Source organism: Gallinula chloropus, assembly GCF_964237585.1.
Source record: "Gallinula chloropus genome assembly, chromosome: 16".
NCBI classification, from domain to species: Eukaryota; Metazoa; Chordata; class Aves; order Gruiformes; family Rallidae; genus Gallinula; species Gallinula chloropus.
Window position 1 is genome coordinate 15,328,945 of NC_140101.1, and position 20,976 is coordinate 15,349,920.

At 45.6% G+C, this 20,976-nt stretch overlaps 1 protein-coding gene across 1 annotated transcript in view; it reads left to right on the forward strand.

The window, feature by feature from the left end:
* Positions 1-1,027: 1,027 nt before the first annotated feature.
* Positions 1,028-20,976, forward strand: part of DHX35 (DEAH-box helicase 35) — a gene marked incomplete at its 3' end in the record, with an annotated part of 31,925 nt that continues 11,976 nt past the window's right edge. The window contains exons 1-14 of the mRNA XM_084271457.1: positions 1,028-1,080; positions 2,897-3,030; positions 3,375-3,467; positions 4,378-4,455; positions 6,706-6,810; positions 8,093-8,154; positions 8,773-8,842; positions 9,340-9,399; positions 11,953-12,065; positions 12,384-12,480; positions 13,516-13,674; positions 15,023-15,233; positions 16,505-16,629; positions 17,360-17,414. Coding sequence (XP_084127583.1) covers positions 1,041-1,080; positions 2,897-3,030; positions 3,375-3,467; positions 4,378-4,455; positions 6,706-6,810; positions 8,093-8,154; positions 8,773-8,842; positions 9,340-9,399; positions 11,953-12,065; positions 12,384-12,480; positions 13,516-13,674; positions 15,023-15,233; positions 16,505-16,629; positions 17,360-17,414 — 1,402 coding nt within the window. The 5' untranslated portion in view covers positions 1,028-1,040. The remainder of the gene's footprint in view (positions 1,081-2,896; positions 3,031-3,374; positions 3,468-4,377; positions 4,456-6,705; positions 6,811-8,092; positions 8,155-8,772; positions 8,843-9,339; positions 9,400-11,952; positions 12,066-12,383; positions 12,481-13,515; positions 13,675-15,022; positions 15,234-16,504; positions 16,630-17,359; positions 17,415-20,976) is intronic.

A 20,976-nucleotide genomic window follows, 5' to 3' on the forward strand; every position in this document is an offset into this window, starting at 1 on the left:
GGTGCAGGACCCGGCGCTTGGCCGCGCTGAACCTCCCCCCGCCGGCCCCTGCCCACCGCGCCGGCTGTCGGGTCCCTCCGCAGAGCATCCCTGCCCCCCGCCAGACCCTCGCTTGCCCCCTGCATGGCGTCTCCTGCTAGGAGTTATTAGCATAAGGAAATGGCCAAAGCTCCGACAGCCACCGCGTCGGGGGAGCCAGGGCCAGGGCCAGGGCCAGGGCCAGAGCCAGAGCCAGAGCCAGAGCCAGGGCCAGGGTCAGGGCCAGGGTCAGGGCCAGAGCCAGAGCCAGAGCCAGGGCCAGGGTCAGGGCCAGAGCCAGGGCCAGAGCCAGGGTCAGGGCCAGGGCCAGAGCCAGGGCCAGAGCCAGAGCCAGGGCCAGAGCCAGGGCCAGGGCCAGAGCCAGGGCCAGGGCCAGGGCCAGGGCCAGGGCCAGGGCCAGAGCCAGGGCCAGAGCCAGGGTCAGGGCCAGAGCCAGAGCCAGGGCCAGGGTCAGGGCCAGGGTCAGGGCCAGAGTCAGAGCCAGAGCCAGGGCCAGAGCCAGGGTCAGGGCCAGAGCCAGAGCCAGAGCCAGAGCCAGAGCCAGGGTCAGAGCCAGGGCCAGGGCCAGGGTCAGAGCCAGAGTCAGAGCCAGAGCCAGGGCCAGGGCCAGGGTCAGGGCCAGAGCCAGGGTCAGGGCCAGAGCCAGGGTCAGGGCCAGAGCCAGAGCCAGAGCCAGGGTCAGGGCCAGAGCCAGGGTCAGGGCCAGAGCCAGGGTCAGGGCCAGAGCCAGAGCCAGAGCCAGAGCCAGGGCCAGGGCCAGGGCTAGAGCCAGGGTCAGGGCCAGAGCCAGAGCCAGGGTCAGGGCCAGAGCCAGGGTCAGGGCCAGAGCCAGAGCCAGGGCCAGAGCCAGGGCCAGGGCCAGGGCCAGGGCCAGGGCCAGGGCAGCAGCCGCTCTCCCGCCAGCGCCGGCCCCGCCGCCTCAGGCCCGGCATGCGGGTGCCATGGCAACGGGCGGCGCGTCACGTGGGCGGCGCCGCTTCCGCTCGCCCTCTCACCCCGAGATGGCGGCGCCCGTGGGGCCGGTGAAGTTTTGGAAGCCCGGTGAGGGGACGCGGTCGGCGTGGGGAGTCGCTGTCTCCGGGCGGGGTGGGAGCGTGCGAGAGGCGCGGGCCTGGCGCTGCCCGGCTGCCGGGGGTTGCCCGGCTTTCGGACGTGTCGCCGGGGCTCCGGGGGGCTCCAGCGGGAGGCGGGTGAGGGGCGTGCGGCGCCCGCCCTCGGCGCGCCGGGGCGCGGGTTTGGCCGGGCGGAGTGCGCAGCCTTCGGGGCGCCGGGGCTGGCCGGGGAGCCCCCCCGAGTTTGCCAGAGGGAGGCCTGCCCGAGTGGGGCTGACCCCGGGGAGGGCAGCTCGGCAGAGGCGGCCGCTGTGGCGAGCGAGCTGTGCGGGGGCCGTCGGTGAGCCCCGGCGGCGAGGAAGGTCAGCGGCTCCCCGGCATCAGGAGGACCCGCCCGGGCTCAGGCAGGGCCGCCGAGCCAAGGGCCGCAGGGATGGCCGAGGGGTTGGGGCCTGCGGCGTGCCGGGGCGGGCTGGGAGCGCCGGGGGGTGCGGCCGGGGCAGAGAGGCCTCAGCAGGGGGAGTGGGTGCCCGGCGGGGGCGGGGGGGCTGCACCTCCTCCCTTTGGCTGATCCCCAAGCCGGGCTCGGTGGGGCAGATTTGGTAGGTGTTTGGAGTTGGCTGCGGCTCTGCAGAGTGCTGTGGCTTGTAGGGCTGTGCCAGGGTCAAGAGTGGTTTAGCAAACAGCTGCTTAATCGTTTGTCTCTCATAGTGTGTGTATATATATATATATATATATATATATCCTATATTGACAGCTGTGTATTTAAAAAAAGCACCGTAGAGGGTGCTACAAAAGCAAATCAGTGGGTGGTGAGAAGCAGGATCTCTTAAATTTATTGATTTATCAAACCCTAGATACTCAAGTCCCTGGTTCTTCACTTCCCCATCTCTCCAGAGGAACTGGAATTGTTACTGACTGCTCTTAAAATTGGACCAATGGGGCACAGAACTTGCTTGGCAACTTTGAATAGGGACCAAGTGTTTTTAAACAATGGGAAAAGCCCAGACAAGCAAGTTCTACAAAACCAGAGAACCCTTCTCTTTGCTGTCAGGCTTCCCCTATTGAACCAGCAGCTGGAGATTACATGTTCCATTGTTGAAATGAGGTTTTGTTTCTAGATCACTTGTGTGATTCAGCATATTTGGTTGTCAGTAGTTTCATGGTAACTTGCAGGGGGAATAAGTCAAGTTCTGGTCACTGAGGTAAATTCAGATCTGAAGTGAGTGGCCATCTCATGGGCAGGCAAGGTCAGATCTTCCTACAGCTGGTGTCAAGCAAGGGAAGGTCTGTTATATACCAGGCTGGTTTAAAATCCATGGCCGTGAGCCTGAGAAGGATATTGAAGATACATCCGAACTGGTGCAAGGAAAAAGAAGGAAGTTCCCAAGATCTTGCTATACATTTTTCCTATGTGCTTTTTCCCCCTCCCTTATCTTCCAAGAATTCAAATACCTGTTGTTGTTGAGCATGGCTGGGTTCTGGTGGAGAAGGGGTGGCTGCAGGGGGGGGCTTCTGCAAGACAGACCAACATTGGTGGGCATCTGGCCTCCAGCCAGGGCTAAACCACCACACCTATTCACATTCAACTTCTTATCTCTTTAACCAGAAGGTTAAAAATGCCATTTTCATTGGAAAGAACATCCGTGTGTCTACTAATCTTTTTACTATTTTCATAGAAAAGTTAGTGGAGTTATGCTGCTACACACAGCTCCTCTCTGTCAGGAGCACACTTGCCTTGGCTGTGTTGTGATGCACCAGGGAGGAGTGTGTTCTGCCACTGAAAATTAACTGCTGTCATCTAGGCACAGAAGGTCCTGGGGTCAGCGTCTCAGAGGAGAGACAGAGTCCTGCTGAGAGTAGCGGCGTAAGCGTCATCTATAACCCTTATGCTTCCCTTTCCATTGAACAGCAAAGGCAAAAGCTGCCTGTCTTCAAGGTATGGAAGTTCCTTTCAGTCTATTCATCTGTTGTGTGTTGTCTGGCTCTTAGATCAGTACAGCATCACTGTACAACAGAAACCAGGAGCTTGATCTCTGTTTTTGTTCTTGTTGGGATTGTCCTGTTTGACAGCAGTGTCACAGGCTTAGTGGATTTATATTAATTAATACATGTTGTACATGTAATTTATATATATTTTTTTAAAAAATTAAGCTTTTGACAGTCAACTCAATGTAAAATTAATTTGCTGTATCAGTTACATATGTAAATATTGTAGCTTAAATTATTTTCTTGGGTTTGTACACATTTGTTTTGCTACCTAAACATCACCTTCTCTTTCAGCTAAGAAATCACATCCTTTATCTAGTGGAGAACTACCAGACTCTGGTGATAGTTGGAGAAACAGGTTGTGGGAAGTCAACACAGATTCCACAAGTAAGTGTCTGTTTAACTTTGGTAAAATCAGGCATTCCCTGGGGGGGGGGGGGGTGGTTTATGTGAAATGCTAAACCAGCAACCCAGAACTGCCCTGTGAGAGCAAATTCACCTGGGCTCGTGGGTGTGTGACCAAAAGGACAGCAATATAATGCTTTGTATTAAATATGAGTAGCTCATGTATCTGTAATATAAAACCTTCTACTGCAAAGGACCACACACAACAAATAAGTTTATGCTGCTACAAATAATATTCACTGTGCTGTAGCAGGTGTTTATTACTCTATCAGAATCACATCTAAAATTTTGTTGAGAACAGGTCTTTAAGAAGGAAGAAAGATACTGCTTTGGTGGGGGTTGGACCAGATGATCTCTTGAGTTCCCTTCCAACCCCTACAACTCTGTGATTCTGTGATACAGTTTTCTTTGCACTTTCCTCTTGGAGATTTTTGGAATATTGTATATTTTTGTGGGCTTGTAGAATTTTCTTTTTTGTGCCAGAAATGAAAAAAGTTTGTGAGATTAACTTAAAAATTGCAGACTGATGTTGAGTACCACCTGCCTGAGTGTGAGTGCAGGACTTGTGCTGCTTAGCTTTCTTTTCTCTTAAAGGGGTTTATAAAGTAAAGGTAAGAATGCCAGAACCCCAAAGTATTTCAAAAGTACTTGAGATCCAAAGAACTGCTCTTAGATACTTTCTGGAAGTTTATGTGGTGAGGAGGTAGGTATCATACCACACCAGTTTTAATGGTGAGATCAATAATAACAGCATCTTCAAGTAACTGATGTGCCTAAGGTGATGCATCAGTTGCTGTCAGAACAAGGAAGAAGCATGTCATGCAGAGCACTGACCCCTTGCTCTAGTCACAAGGTGAGCAGCTCATTTCTGATCCTCAGTGTTTGTTTGCAGTACCTGGCAGAAGCTGGCTGGACAGCTGAAGGCAGAGTTGTTGGAGTGACGCAGCCTCGCCGGGTCGCTGCTGTTTCAGTGAGTTTCTCCCATGTCCAGATTCTCCTGGTTTGTTGTCACTGTTGCCTCTGGTTTATTAACAGCTTTTGCTGAGCATCAGGAATTGCAACTGCAAGAGCTCCTGAATGAAAAGGTGCTTCTGCTTATCTTCCTCCCAGAATTGCTGGTGCTACATGCTGAGTTCAACCCCATTAGTAGGTCTTGCCAAAGATTCCAAGTCTGGAATTGCAGATGTAGGAGCTTTGAGACAGAATTGAGCAGTATCAGCAGAACTGTGTGCAGAAGCTGGGGCTGCACAGGGTTGAGCTGTGGACCAGAAATGTTCTTGTTTGACCCTTAACTTCTTTCACAAAGTAAAGCAGCAGTGTAAATCTCTGTATAGTAACATAGCCAGTGGAAGAAAGAGGAGGCTGTGTACCTCTTTCTGGCAACCCATATCTGGTGTTCTTTAATATTTCCTTTGTGGGTTTTTTTGTTCTTGTTGGGAGTTGTTGGGTTTTGTTTTGGGTTGTTTGCCCTTGTAAGAGTGTCAGAGGAAAGAAGAAACAATTTTATTCTGAGAATTTTTTTCATGTACACAGTAGAACGTAACACCAAGTGAGAGGAGCAAGAGAGGATGCTGAGGGCAACAACTTGTACCCTTTGGTAACAGCCTGCCCAGAAAGCATCCAGTGCTCCTTGTCCTTCTAACTCTTGCCCAGCCCTGACTTGCTGGGCTGAGGTTTCCTCTGCAGCGTTCTCTTTGTACAGAACACTGAGGTGCTGTTTTGTAACCCTTGTTCTGCCTGTTCTGTGTCAAGTGCTATCCTGTACCTGCAACAAATCAGCTCACATCTCTGCTCAAAATGTACTAGACTGAGCAGCTGTCCAGTCACTGTCTCATCTCATCCAGCACTGTTTGCCCTGACCCAGCATGGGCCAGGAAACAGGCTCCAGCAGCGACTGCACCTTCTGCTTCGGGCAGTCTGCCTGCAGTGTCCTCCCTTTTCTCCTTCATAGGACACCCAGCTGACAGCACACAGTTCTACAGGACATGCTGGGTATGCTGCAGTGATTCCTCATGACCACTGTACTTCTCTCTTCCCTTTGATGTCTTAACAAGCTATTTTTAAGCCTAAAATGAAACTGTTCCTGAATTAGGGCTCAGTATGTAGGCACAGTAGGGTTTTTTTCCTTCAAGGATGTTGTTGCAGACTGCCTGGACTGTGTGGAAGCTGCAGGGAGAGGAGAGATACAGCTGATGATTTATTGCTTTGTCTTGAACTGGAAGTGATCTTTGATTTTAATCAGTGTGCTTATCTGCTCTCCCATCTAGATTGCAGGGGCTGTCAGAAGTAGAGAGAGGTGGCTGTGGAGGCACAAGGCACAGTTCAGAAACTCCTGGATTTCTGTTTGCCTTACCTAGACTATAATTATCCCCAGTGCTTGGGCTGAGAGAGATGGGAGGGATGAGATTCCAAGTGAAATCATGAATCTGCTGCCTGTCACTATGGTTTAAAATGTCACTCAAATGACTGAAAGCAGCTTGTTCTTGGAATTCTGCTAGACTAATGGATGTACTGTGGAGTTGCATTGTGTCTACCTGCTCAGTGTCTCTGTAGCTTGCTGAAACCATGGCCTGATAATGCATAATATTCTGAGTAATAGTCTGAATAACTCAAGATATTTATCTAAAGGAGCTATTGGTCTGAAAATGCCCCAAAATCATTGCTGCTTTTAATTATTCTGCCAGTTCTCCTTCTGTTTTCTGCATGGAAGATTCTGTATTACCAAAACTAGGGTAGCATCTTTATTAAAAAAAGTAATAAAAAGCCTGACTAAGTTCAGGAAGAGATCAGCTTAACTGGTAACCCCTTTCTGGATGCACATACCTGTACCTTCCCTTTTTGCATGCCAGCTGTGTTCTGAAATGCAGTCCTGCTGTAGGTGCCCCTTCCCCAGCACTGCGACTGGCTCAGTGGCTGCTGTTGCACATCTGTCTGAGTGCTTACCCCACCCAGCAAGGTCCCTCTCTACCTTTCCTGAGTAGAAGCAGCATGAAACAGGTCTATGAAGTTACCCTAAGCCATTTAATAAGCCTTACCTGCTTGGATGGTCCACGTGTGCTGTTATGTCAAGTGGGATTTTGCCTTTGAATGAGAACAAGTCATTCTCTGGCAACACCAGCTCTGTGCTTGGTTTGCTGCCAGCTCTCTGTGGACAGGACAATGATACAGGGAAGGAGCATGCTGTGAGCTGTCTCTTGTTTGTAAGAATCCCTTTCCTTAGGTTGCAGGCCGAGTTGCTGATGAAAGAGGCGCTGTGCTGGGTCATGAAGTTGGGTACTGCATTCGCTTTGATGACTGCACGGATCCCCAGGCGACAAGAATTAAGGTGAAGGAAGCATGGACAGCTTGTGGTTACACCCAAAGGGACTGAAAATCCTCAGTTACTCTTGCCAAACCGATGAGAACTGTGTGATGCCAGGTAGAGAGAAGAGATGGCAGTTCAGTTTTCCATGTGGGCACCCCAAAAGTGTGCTTGGAATGGCTCTGGCTATCCAGACTTTAATAAAAACTATATATATGCTCTATTCTGCTGGTCTGGCAAAAAACCAAGGGAGGTTTTTCAAGGTAGGGATGTCAGATATTGGCACAGTGCTAGTGTGACCTGATAGAGCACTCAGAGTCACAGTGAGAGGCTGCAGTGACTCACAGGTATCTTCACCACCCTCAAAATAGATTCTGATTAAAAGCACAGATAAAACCTAAGATGAGCAGAGTAACTGAGAGTAATTTGGTGGGGATTAAATAGCAAGCTTTGCAGCTGGCCTTCAGTGCTGTGAGCAATATTAATGCTGCTTGTGTTGGTAGAAATGAGAGTTTGCTTTTAGCAATGATGATGAATGAGGAAAAATTGCTTTTTTTGGGTTATTTTTATTTTTTTGAGAGTAGTAGCCCTTTTAAAGTCAAACTATTTGAGATCTTGGTTTGTTAAATGCAGCTGAAATAGTTTAAGTTTTTTTAAAGTGTGGTGATTAATCATTTGAGTTAAGAAATTGGGAGGGTTTTAATTTGCACACCACTTCTTGCCTGGTTCATGGTTGGAGTCCCAGGTCAAACTGCTGGTTGATGGCTACATAAAGCTGGAGGGTTTCTACTGGCTGGTAGGAAGAAAGTGTTAAAGCAAAATGTTGCCTTTTGTTGAAACCTTCAGGTTTGTGTCAGAACACAAACTGACACATGTAGCAGCAGGAGTGTGTGCTAGATATTAAGCCAGCCTACTTTGAGAGGGTTAAGGGTGGATTGACACCCAGGGTGGTATTGGTAGAGCAGACATGACTGTGTCACAGATGGGAGTGAAGAAACTCCTATTCCTGTATCCCAGGACTGCCAATCTGTTACTTTTTTTTTCCCCAATAAAAAAATAACTGATCTTTAAAAAATTCAATACTGATTAAAACCCAATCCCCCTGCCTATCTCTGGATTAACACTCAGAAACATGTATTTGGCTTCCTCAGCTGAAAACAGATCAATTTAATAGGTTACTTGAAAATCAGAGGCAGGGGGAAAATTTAGGCAAAACTCTAGAATATCATCTTTAAATAAACATACAGTAATGAAGGCTGCTCATTAGGGTTTTTTTACATTTTTCTTTCTTTGCATTCACTTTTAGTTTCTCACTGATGGCATGCTGGTGAGGGAGATGATGGCTGATCCTTTATTAACAAGATACAGGTAAGGAAACGTGGAATGAATGATTGCTGAGCTGTCATTTGGTATGAACAGCTGTGATTGTTTAGGACAAGTTGTGGTTATTATAAATTAAATACCAAAATATGTGAAAATTCTTTAGGAGTTTGACTTCTTTATGTTGTAAAGACTGTTAGAAGATGAATTGATCATTGCAGCACCAAACCCAGCAGGACTTGGTGCTGTGGTTTTGGCACAAAAGCTAAATGGGCCTCACAGAGTCTGAATCATTTAATTGGCTCACTTTAAGTTCACTTCTTTTTGATGCTAATCAAAGAAAAACAATAAATTGATAACAAACACAGTCTGTCCTGGTATCCAGAAAACCTGAGCAGTACCTTAAAGAGACCTTCTTTCTTCCATCCCTTTCCAGAAGCAAGCCTGCATCAAGGGCTGCATGTATGTACCACCTGGTGTTACCTACATTTTTCTCCCTTCTTTTTTGCTGCACTTTATTTACCTTCTGCAGTTCTTCTAAGTGGATATAATCAGTGATAAGCCCACAGCTGATTTTAAATATTGCATTCCTAGAAGATAGGAAGACACTGATTCTAGTGTCAATCAAACCATTTCTGAAATCTTCTCTTTCTGCTTTATTCCCAGTGTCCTCATGCTGGATGAAGCCCATGAAAGGACTTTATACACAGATATTGCCATTGGCTTACTAAAAAAGGTCATCTTTTTATGTTCTCTATAACTGTTTTCATTTTAAGCCTTTGATCCTGGTGGCTGATCAGTGAACCCACTTAAGAGGGTGATTTCTAGTTCCTCACTTACCCTACAGCACCCAACTACTGAGGTAGCCAACACTCAGGATTCACTTGTTTCCTCCCTGAAATGTCTCCTTAGCCTTCATTCTGCTGATGATGATCATGTGAAGTGATCTGATGGGGGTTGATGTTGACTTTCAGCATCCTAAAGCTCTGACTCACCAGAAATTAAGAGTAAGCTGCCATGATTACAGATGGAGTGCCCTTAAAATGGGTATGTAGAACTCCAAACAGCCCCCAGGCTGTTGGATCTGTGGGGCTTCTGATCATCAGCTGTCTTGTAGTTTCAAAGTATTTTTGAGAGAGAAGTTGCTGGTAACCTGGATGCTCTAAGACTTAGTTCTAGCCTCATATCCCCAGAAATATTTCTTACTCTGGATGGTTTTGGTCTCTATCCTAGGTTCAGAAGAAGCGTGGGGATCTTCGACTGATTGTGGCCTCAGCCACCTTGGATGCAGAGGTATCACTCTCAGATTTGGTTTGAAATGAAATGACCCTAAGTGGCAGCTCCACTTGTATTTATAAACAGCTTATCCTCTTTGCTACTTGGGAAGTGGTTTTGAGTGTTGAAGAAGAGAGGAGGGAGCAGGAAAAAACCTGGCATAGTTAGGTTGCTGTATTTGCTTTTTACTTTGTATTAGCAAACTTCTTTGGAAGGAGATTTAAATATGACTCTTCATATATTTATGCTTTTTTTTCCTCTTAGTGGTATTTTATGAAAACATATTCTCTTGGCTCAATCTTCTGTTTTTGGTGACAGGAGTAACTCGAAATAACTATAGACTGGTAGAAAGAAGTGATAAATGAGTGAGTTTCCTTTCAGCAAGAGTCAGTCAGCCCTGAGTGACTTGTGGGCTGTGGAAATGTATGTAACTTACTATAAATGTCCTTAATTTAATTTTGAGTGGGAGCAGAAGAAATGCTCTCTGAGACCAGAGTGGTGGTTCATCCAGGCAGCGATAGGAGATGCTGTTCAGGAGTGTGTCTGCCTGCCCTGGGTCTTATCTCTCTGAGCTGCTTCAGCATCTGTGGTGGTTGTAACAGAGACATCAGACAGTACATCCCTGCTGCTTCCTTCTAGTACATGTTTACTGACCTGCTGTTTCTTAATCTGTCTTTGAATCTGCAAGTCTCCAGAACATCATGTGAGAACAATGTTTAGATGTTTGCCCCCTGCTATATAGTGAAGTACTTTAATTAATTTCCTTCAAACTGCTGGTTTCATCAAGGACCTCCTAGTTCTATTAGGGGTTTGTTGTTTGTTGGGTTTTTTTAAAACAACAAGAAACCAAACTCAATGTTACAATTATTTTATCTGCCACCTTTAACTCTGTGAGCCTCAGCTGTGTGGTTTTTCAACCTTCCACATCCCAAGCAGAACCCCAGCCTTTCCAGTCCCTCCATCTCTTTTACAGCATCCTTTTCTTTTCTCTGTACTTCTCCTAACTCCTCTGTGTCCCCATGAGGTGTGGTGGTGGGAGCTGGCAGGTAGCAGTGAAGATGTATGTGTGCTGAGGCTTCCTTTAGTGGCAAATGCCATAAACCTTGAGCCAGAAGCTTTGGCAGTACTCGTGCTGCTGCGTGTTCTGTACCTTCTCTTAGATAACAGGGCTTTGCCTTTGCTAAACCTTAACTGCCTGAAATCACCCGTTTCAGACAGTCTACAGTTATTGTATAAACAAGTTAATAGGAGCAAAGCTATATAGTCATTTAGTTAGTATGACTATATAAACATTACCTTAAATACAGAAAGTTTATGGTGCCTCTGTAACCATCATAGACGTTGAGATGGATTGTTTGAGTTCTTCACCTCCATCAGCAGAGGGGTGGCAGCAGGGACAGGGAGGGGATTGTCCCTCTCTGCTCTGCCCTGGGGAGGAACCAGCTGGAGTCCTGTGTCCAGAGCTGGGGCCCAACACAAGAAAGATCTAGAACTGTTGGAGAGGGGTCAGAGGAGCCACGGAGATGCTCAGAGGGCTGGAGCAGCTCCCCTATGGAGAGAGGCTGAGGGAGCTGGGCTGGTTCAGCCTGGAGAAGAGAAGGCTGTGGGAGGACCTCATTGCAGCCTTCCAGTCCCTGAAGGGAGCAGAGGAACAGGAGGGGAATCAGCTTGTTAAAGGGCAGAAACTGGCAGGACAAGGGGGATGGAGTGAAGCTGAAGGAGGGAAAGTTTAAATTAGATATTAGGGGGAAGGTCTTTACAGAGAGAGTGATGAGGGGCTGGAACAGGCTGCCCAGAGAGGGAGTGGGTGCCCCATCCCTGGGGGTGTTCAAGGCCAGGTTGGATGGGGCCCTGGGCAGCCTTGTGTAGCTCCAGGCCTGGAGGTTGGTGTCCCTGCCTGTGGCAGGGGGGTTGGAGCTCTGTGATCCTTGGGGTCCCTTCCAACCTAGACTAGTCTATGATTCTGTGTTTATTCTTGTGCTGTTTCACATTGAAGATATTTCGTGGCAATAACTCTAAATTTATGAAGGTGTCTTGCAACAAATAAATCATAAGCTTACATAAATCAGCCTAACTTTGCTTTTACAGAGTGGAATATTGATGTTCAGTAAGACCTTGTTTATTATTAATTTATTTTTAATTTATTTGTTAATTTACTTATCTGAATTTGGATGAGACTATACAAGTACTACCTGAAACTTTTAGGGCCAATCATTTCTTGGTTCTTTTTTAGCTTTGAGTTTGGTACAGATCCAGTACGAAGCTTATACATCTGCTTTTCCCTCCTGTATCAGCAGATCTAATTAATTTTATTACCTCTTTTCGGTCTTTGCTTCTCAAAGTAATAAACATGCAAGGCAGTGTATTTAAATGCCTGAATCTCAGACAACAAAATCAAACTTTGAATTTTTAAATAGGAACTTCATCTAAATACTGACAAATATCTGAAGAAAGCATCCAAGTAGTAGGAATTTATCTTTCTCATGTCTTTAGGTTTCCTCCTCAGCTCTTTGAAGTATCATGTTGAAAGTGTTTGGGGTATTAAATCTCTTCTTTTTTATTTTAATGTAGAAATTCAGGGATTTCTTTAACCAGAATGAGACTGGTGACCCCAGCAAAGATACCAGTGTGATCCTTACTGTCGAGGGGAGAACGTTTCCAGTGGACATCTTTTACATACAGAGGTGTGTTTCTGTTTGATCTTCTCATTGGTGATAAGGAGAATGTCCAGCTGTGGTGTCACTGTCTAGGTGAGAGCTCAGAGGTTCCCAGACCAATGGCTGAGAGGTGTAAGACTCAATTTGGGAAATGTTTGGATAGTGCTTATAGCAGCAGATGTGTTTTTAAGGAAATAATTTGCTGAAGGATGAGTCCCAAGGTTGCACCTCAAACTAAATGTGGTATGGCTGAGATAGTCTCCAGAATCTAGAGCTCCATTTGTTTCTCATGGAAGTGAGGAGTCTGTTTCCTACCACTGTCTCTGCTGTTTTCTCTCCCTGTAGCCCTGTTCCAGACTATGTGAAATCAACTGTGGAGACTGCAATGAAGATTCACCAGACAGAGAGTGATGGTGATATACTAGCATTTTTAACTGGCCAGGTACAGGCATAAGCCATTTTTTTGCTGTACAGCACTGTGTTGTGGCTTGTGAAGCCACCTCAGTCTCCTGCTCACCTGAGCTGTGCTTATTCTACCCTCATGACAGATATTTCTGCATTGGTGGGAGCAGAATTAAGCCAGTCAGAAAGACTTTTAGGAAATGTAACAATGGCCTGGATTTATCAAAGCTGGTGATCTCATTTAATGCTCTGTGCTTTCAGCCTCCTTAATAAGTGGGACAGTATGTGGGGTGTTTTGTGGTGCTAGTCACACGTATGAAGCTGACAGTGAGTCATCATTAATCGTTAAGGCAAACAGCATTTACATTTGTTAGGCTCAACAACTGAAGTCTTTGACAGAAGAACAAATTGCTGAGACACACAAATGTGCTGGTCTCCTCTGTTCTATTTATGCCTGTCAGCTCACTTTGCAGCCCAGAAGAGGAAATGGAAGGGAGCTTATAATTTTTCCAGTGAGGAGCTGTATTGCAAAGCTTCAGTAACATCTTGCATGTTTTCCAAATAAATTCATCTCTGTTATTGATTTGACTTTGAAAGAGTGAATTGCACTGCTGACAAGGTGTTGGCTGTGTTTGAGATGCTACAGTTGATCTCTGAGATTAAAAGTGAAGTTGAGCAGTAAGTGTTAATGCTGTTGCTGTGCTATCCCTGATGGAGCCCCATGGTGTTCTGCACAGTCAAATCACACCAGCCTCCAAGTGTTTTGCCCTCACAAGCTGAGATATACAGGGAAAATGTGACTGCTCCCTCCTGAACTTTGGTCCTTCCCTGGTGATTTTTCTCCTGTATTTGTGGCATTGTCTCCAATAACAGGGAACATAAATATTTACATAAAGGTAATGTCATTATGAGGAGCAGTTTTTGTAAGGACATTACAGAATTGAGGGAGCCAGGCAGAAGATGCTGGAGCTTGAATGATTAAAATGATATTGGGATTATTTGTGTGTAGGTGACAGGTATGTGACATTGAAGTGAAACCTCTCTTGTGCTGTGGCATGTCTCTCTCTGGCTCTAGGAGGAAGTGGAGACTGTTGTTTCTATGCTCATAGAACAGGCTCGGGCCCTTTCTCGCACTGGCATGAAAAAGCACCTCCGTGTTCTCCCCATGTATGCTGGGCTGCCTTCTCCTGACCAAATGAAAGTGTTTGAGAGAGTTTCCCACAGCGTCAGGAAGGTAAGGCTGTTGGGTATGGCTCCAATACTCCCACCCACAAGGGTGTCTGCATGACACAGGTTGTGTGTATCAGCTTCACCTCGTCAGGCTGTTGCAGATGCCTTCTGAGGCAGGCTTTCTGCATCTCCTAACGCTGGCTGTCAGACTTCAAACTGTGAACCAAGACCATGCTACATGAGGTAGTGTTCTGGCTTACCCTGGCTGGAGGCCAGATGCCCACCAGAGCTGAACTATCACTCCCCTCATCAACGTCTCAATTTGTAAGAGTCTTTGTAGAACCTTGTATTTGTCTGCATCCAGCTGCAGCTTCTTATACTCTGAAGTCTTAATTTTGCCTGGTGGTCTATGTGTCTATGGCTCTTTTCCCCCAGAAATGGAAGAATTACTGACAGAGTGGGCAAGTGCTGTATTTTCACCTACGACACAAGTTAAAACTTGATTGGTTTTAGTAGGAAAAAACCCTTTGATTTGACTTCTGAGAGTCTTGTTTGGATACTTAATATCACATAAGTATATAATTGGCCATGATTAGCATGTTCTGCTTAGGCAGAGCCTGTGTTGGGCCTGAGATAAGCTGACAGAATTACATGGGGGTGACATTATAATTCATGTGCCTGCTGGAGTCTAACAAGTTAAAATTATTCCTCTGGTCTTGGAGAACATTGAGTATAAATAACTTCTTTCCTCTCCAGGATTTGAAATTAGTCAATTAACTGCTAAGATTTACTTTTTTAATTTCAGGTGAACTAAGGATTAAGTTTCCCTCTGTCTATTTTTTTATCCATAGTATTTTATATGTATATAAAAATAGGACAATATGTTGATCTCTCTGTAGGAATACTGAACGTGGGATGCTTGATCAACTCTGCTCCCCTCCTACCCCTGCATCATTCCAGTGTTACAAGTAACAGCTCAGTAAAACTGAGCACCAGAAGCAACCTTTTTTAGTTGCTGCATCAGGACACTTGATTCAGTCAGTTAATGTTTCTCTTTGCAAACACTGCCAAGCTCTTTTGTGAAGAGGGGATGTATTTCAGTAAGAAAGTGATGGTGAAGCTGTAAAAACTGGGCTGATTTCAAGCTGACAGGTTGTTCTGGGCAACCTGGTCTAGTGAGTGTGTCCCCCCCCATGGCAGGGGGGTGGGAGCTGGGTGATCTTTGAGGTCCCTTCCCACCCAAAGCATTCTGTGATTCTGCTGCATGTCGTGTATCCTTTGTCCTCTAAAGTGTGTTTACTGGAATTGTCACATCTGAGATCCTTCATGGGGCTTGTGTTTGAGTCCTGGTGCTCAGGCTTGGTGGTGAGGGAGACTGGGGAGTTGACAGATCTTTGTGCCTGTGTCTGTAGGTGATAGTAGCCACCAACATTGCAGAGACCTCCATCACAGTCCACGGAATCGCCTTTGTGATCGATTGTGGCTTTGTGAAGCTCCGGGCCTACAACCCCAAACCAGCCATCGAATGCCTCGTGGTGGTGCCGGTATCTAAAGCTTCGGCCAACCAGAGGGCCGGGCGTGCAGGCCGCAACCGCTCTGGGAAGTGTTACAGGCTGTACACAGGTCAGTAGTTGCTGTGTAGGGAGATGAACTTGCTGGGGGGACTTGTCTTACAGTGGGTTTAGTGTTTCCCTTTTTCTTAGGAACAGGTGCCAACCCCAAATACATCTCATGACTCGATGATGCCGGCACTGCACAGAAACCACTCGTACAGATAAGAGCTGGCCACCTAGCAGTGTTCAGAAAGCTGCCATCTGATGGTCTTGGTCATGAGCTGTGTAAGAAGAAGAGGCTTTGCATTTCAGCACTGCTAGTGCTTATGTGCCTCAGTTTTACTGGAGCTTTGAGACTTAGAGAGCCCAAACTTACCTTTTCAGGTTGTGTGAGTGCTTGCCAGCAGTAGCCACACTAAACAAAGCCAAGATTTACTCTCTGAACTTTGGTGTGTGGTAAAGAAGCAGAAGTGAATGTCTGTTGTGTAATACACCAAATTTATGCAGCTTTTTAAGTATTTTACTGGATAAACCATGACTATTTGGAAGCTATTTTTGTGTGCTCAAGAGCTGGTCTAATGGATGCTTTAAGAAACACTTTAACGTTCCTTTTAAAGTGCACTGAATGGTCAAAGGTAGAGAAAATGTACACTGTGTTTGTCATAGTGAAGATCTGACAGAGAACAGGTAGAGGAAGGTTCTGTCTAGAAATAAAAATAACATTTCTTGTCTTGATTTGGAATTTTTGCTAAATAGAGTGGGGGGGGGGGAATGTCCTTACTGCAGAAGAAGGTTAATGGAAGGTACAGGGATTTTGACTTTAGGTCAGGTAGTTTTTTAGACTTAGACTCTATAGAGAACATGCTTTATAAAATGCAAATATATTGTTTTTCAATCCTTAGTCATTATTTTAAGGTTTTTTTTTTTTAAATCTCTTTTCTTTGGATAGTTTCATGCTGGCTTTGAACTTCTCCTTGTCCCTTCTTAAACAAAGAAAAAGAAGAAATGTTTTGGTAGCATTGCATGCTGCCTTTTGTCTTCCCATTAAAAATACTAAACCAGAAGAGCAATACAGCATTACCAGATTTTGGTGAAGATCTTACAGTGTTTCAAACTGAAATGTGGGTGGGTTGACTACAGGTTCAGTGATGTAGCCAAACCCACTGCATTTTTGATTTAAATTACAGTAACGTATCTCTGACTTAGAGCTCTTTCTTTCAACACTGTGAAGTATTGATACACAACTTTTTTAACTTGAAATGGGTATGAATCTGTCACACTGACTGCAGGCAGTGGAAGTTGAAACCTGTTCCCATACTGCTTTATTTTCTCCCACAACAGAGGAGGACTTTGAGAAGCTGCCCAAATCCACGGTACCCGAGATGCAGCGCAGTAACCTGGCACCCGTCATCTTGCAGCTGAAGGCTTTGGGAATTGACAATGTGCTCAGGTTCCCCTTTCTCTCGGTGAGTCCTGGGCTGTAAAGCCTGTCACCTTTCTGTAGGGTGAAGGAAGGTGCCTAGATGAGCTGTTGGTAACCTGCAGAACCGTTAGCCAGTTGCCGTTGCCGTGTTGACTTGGGCAGCATGTTGCATCGCCTGCAGAGTGTGTTTTAGTGCAGGTGAGTGCATGGTGACTTAGGAACAACTGTTTGTGTTCTAGACTTTGCTCTTAGAGGTGTTGAGAAGTGGAAGACAAACTCTGAGATTCTGCAAAACTGCAGCTGTAGTCTCTGCACTGAATTTATGAAGAAAAAGGGGAAAATACTGTTATCTACAGACCCAAGCCTGTGCTTGTCTGTCTTGTTAAAAAGAGCAATACCAATTTTGAGATTTGCTTCTGTAAAGTCTCAAGCTGCTCTTGGTGTGAAGAGCTAATATGGTAGCATTAGAAGAGAAAGTTCAGAAGTAGTTGCTCAGATCACCTCTGGCATCACTGTTGGGCAAAGCAAGCACAGCTTCTGCAGCTCAGAGCTTGAGAGCATCTTAGGGCTGATGCTGAGCCTGCTGAGCTGGGTTTGACTCTGGTCAAACCCATGGTGCTGGTGGTCAGTGGAAGGGGTGGTAGGAGGTGTCTGAGAGCTCTTGCTTCATTTTGCCTACCGTAGGCTGGGATAACTTAAGGGCTTTGCAGAAGAGGGACAACTTGTGTGTTCAGTGACAGTGACTATAAACAATGCACCTTTTGTCTTCACAGCCACCTCCAGCACAGTCAATGGTACAAGCCCTAGAACTGCTGTATGCTTTGGGAGGTGAGAATATTATGCTTTGCTTTATTTATAGCTATATCATGGGACTCCTGACAAAAATTGTTAATTTGGATTTGGTGGTTGGGTGGACATTGAGAACTGTGCTTAGTGAAAGAGGAAACACAGCCTCAATGTGGCAGCTTTTTGTTGGTGTGTTTTTAAGGCATAGATCAGTCTCCTCTGAATTTACCTTGTTTTCCTCTGGTTATTTCAGACAGGTAAGCAAGCAAAAGGCAGCAGTAACTTTCTGGGAGGAACAACAAATCTATTGGATGCAGTGTAAACTAGAATTAGCTGTTTAGATTGGGAAAACACATATTTTCTGACATTCTTTTGTGTGTTTCCTTGCACTTTCGTGGGGGGAACCAGCTATTTGTCCTTGCTTGGAAGAGCTCAAGCTAATTGGGGTGTTGGCTTGATCCTCTCAGATCCTTTGTTTGGTTTCTTCATGCCTTACAGAGTGGTATGAAGAGATACAAATGCAGTTTGGATGCTAATTAGACCAGTGCACAAGTTAGATTCTAAATTTACCTACATCCAGTTGGAGAATGTGTTAGATACTCAACCTTTTAAGTGAGGTGATCTTTCATTTTGCCTTACTGAGCCCATGATAGAAACATGTAGCACTTGGAGGTATAAACAAAACAAGTGGATAGTTTGACTCAGGGTAGGCCTGATTGCAATAACCTGGAGTTTAGGAACAGGAATTTCATGGCTACTTTGTCAGAATTTCAAAAGCACAGTGTATCTCTTTACAATTTCTCTGCTAGCTAGTTACATTGATTATCTGCTCTTGTGGACACTGCCTAAACCTTGAAAGTGAACTCTGATGCTTGAGTTTGGGAGGGGTGGGTGCCTGGATGCTGGAATTCACCCCCACAGAGAGTGTGCTTCCCAATTGCTTAGCAAAGCAAGAGCTGCCTGTTAGTTTTCAGCCCTTCTCATGTATGTGATTCTGAAGGTATGAGTGACAATGATTATTGAGAGCTTAAAATAGTTAAAATGTTAAGAATGAGCTTTAGCCTGTGTCTCTGCTCTGTGTGTGGTGTGGCTGGTGGCTGAAGACTGGCTGTGCCTTACTGTGGTGTAGTGCTAGTGGTCCTGCAGCTGAGGGACTTCAAACCTGTGCCAAGACAAGCTGTTCTGATTCTACTAGCAGTGAATATGTGATGCAGCTACCAAAATAACCCCAAACCCTGATCATTCCTCAAGGCAGCACGTTTCCTCCTGGAAGAATTAGAACTAATTGGATATTAGGAATAATTTCTTTACAGAAAAGTTTGTCAGATGTTGGAACAGGCTGCCCAGGGAGGTGGCTGAGGCACCATCTCTGGAGGGGTTTTAAAAGAAGAGTAGATGTTATACTTGGTGACATGGTCTAGTGTTGGACCTAGTAGGGCTGGACAGATGGTTGGACTCAATCTTGAAGGTCTTTTCCAACTGAAACCTTTCTGTGACTACCTTTCTCCTGCTCATTGTCCATGTGTCAGTGCACAGCCTGCTTTCCTTTCATGCCTTGAGATGCCCAGGAGCTCACTTGTGTGCAGCTTGCAAACAGAGCCTGATCTAGTCTTAGTATTGAGCTTTCTGGTCATGGGCAAAGGAACAGATACACTCACACACACTACTAATTAAAAGAAGAAAAAACTAGTAATTCAAGGTAATTTCTACTATTTAGCTGCTTGATAGAATATCTTTTTTATTATGTTCTCTACGTTACTGGTCATGATGGGTTCTCAAATTCAGTAGAGTCTGAGCAACACTCTTGGCCATGTGGTTTAGCTTTAGGCAGCCTGGGAGGAGTAAAGACTTGGTCCTTATGGGTCCCTTCCAACTCAAGATATTGTATGAGTCTGATTCTAAGTGTGGCCCTTTGGGCTGTATTCATTATGCTGCTGTTGGGTATGTGTAACACTCAGGTCATACCATAGTAATGTTTCATATGCAGTCTTCAGTCCCTTTTTGTTGTGGTGGCTGGAATTATTCTGTCTGATTTTGTTTGTAGGAAAAACTGTTGTTGGTCTGGGTTTGTTTTTTTTCAAATGCAACAAAATCAAACCAACCAGAAACTTGACACAAGAACAAGTGATCAAAATGAAACTGTTTGACATGAGCTCAGTGTTTGTAGTTAAATCAAACTTGAGAATATGGGCTTCATAATGCAAACATGAGGAAAAGGGTAGTGCAATGGAGACTCTGTAGGTTTTGGAAACTTCCAGAGGTTCATAGCTGTGTTTACCTCACTTAGAGATGCTGGTGTAACTTGTGGCAGTGTGCTGCTCTTTGCTTAGCCATGGCTTTGTGCTCAGTCAGGTCCATCCTGCACAGGAGGGTTTCACTTACAGCCCTTGGCTCTTGGCAACAGGCTCAGGTTTGGACCAAGGACCTTCCTGCTGGCTCAGAAGTGTGTTCCAATGAGGAGTTCACAGCCAAAACTACCTTAGGGAGAGGTGAAGTCAATAAACTCACTGCTCAGGTGTTGGATGTTTTGGCAGATGTGTTATGCTCATGGTGGTCTCCCAGAAAAGCTTGGAGCTGCTGCCCTCTTGGCTGCCCAGCTTTTGCAGCCAAGTGTTGAAGATGGAAAGAAACATGTGTGATACATAAAATCACCCCAGTTTTTGCTGAAGTCTCAGGTTTTAGGAGGTTTAGTTGATCCAGGCTGCAGTGGTGAAGCTGCCCAGCTGTCCACAGGTAAGTTTCTCTTACACAAGTGTGAACATGTGTGGCAGCAGCACCCAGATGTGGCTTTGGGTCAGGACCCTCTTGTGCCAAGAGAGAGAAACTTGTGCAGAGCAGATGCTTTTAAGGTTGAGATAATTCTGTTGAATAAACACATCACTGTGTTTAAACAGCTTGTTTTGCAGTGATGCAAACTGGTTGCATCAGGAGTATTTCTTCTCAGCCTTCTCCTTTGATGTCCCCTTGAAAGGCTGAGCTGTCACCTGGAGTTTCTTCTTTTTAAGTGTGATTTAAGAGGTAGATAAGCAGGGGGAAAGTGGCTTTATTTTTAGCTTTATTTCACATCCAAGACTTTGAAGGTTTGTTTGTAAGTTGTCACCTATCAGAAACAGCTGCTCTAAGTTGAAGTGAAGATGTTTTAATCCCTCAGCCTGTCACATACTAGTGGTTGTTGCTTGGAACTTGTTAGTGTCTCAGTGCTTGAGTAATCTCCCATCAGCACATTCAATAAAACTCTCTGCAGTATCTTTTTAAGAGTGGAGCTGAAGATCTCCAGTTTTTTATAGATAGATATAGATACAATGATTGCTTCTGACATTATTTGAAGGAGACTTTTGTTCCAGACTTGTATTCATTGCAGGCCTTCTGTGTGTGGTCCAGCTTACTGCTACGAAGACATGTGTGAATGATATATATTTATATCCATGCAAAACTGCACTGGGGCTTGTTGGATTCAGCAGAAGCCAAAGGATTTTGGCTTGCTGCAGCTGTAGAAAGATGACAATTTCTCCTTTTTCCTGCTGAGGAACCCAGTTACCTTTCTGTAGGTGAAAGACAACATGTTTTTTGTTTGACCAGTTAATAGCTTAGAGTTATGTGACCT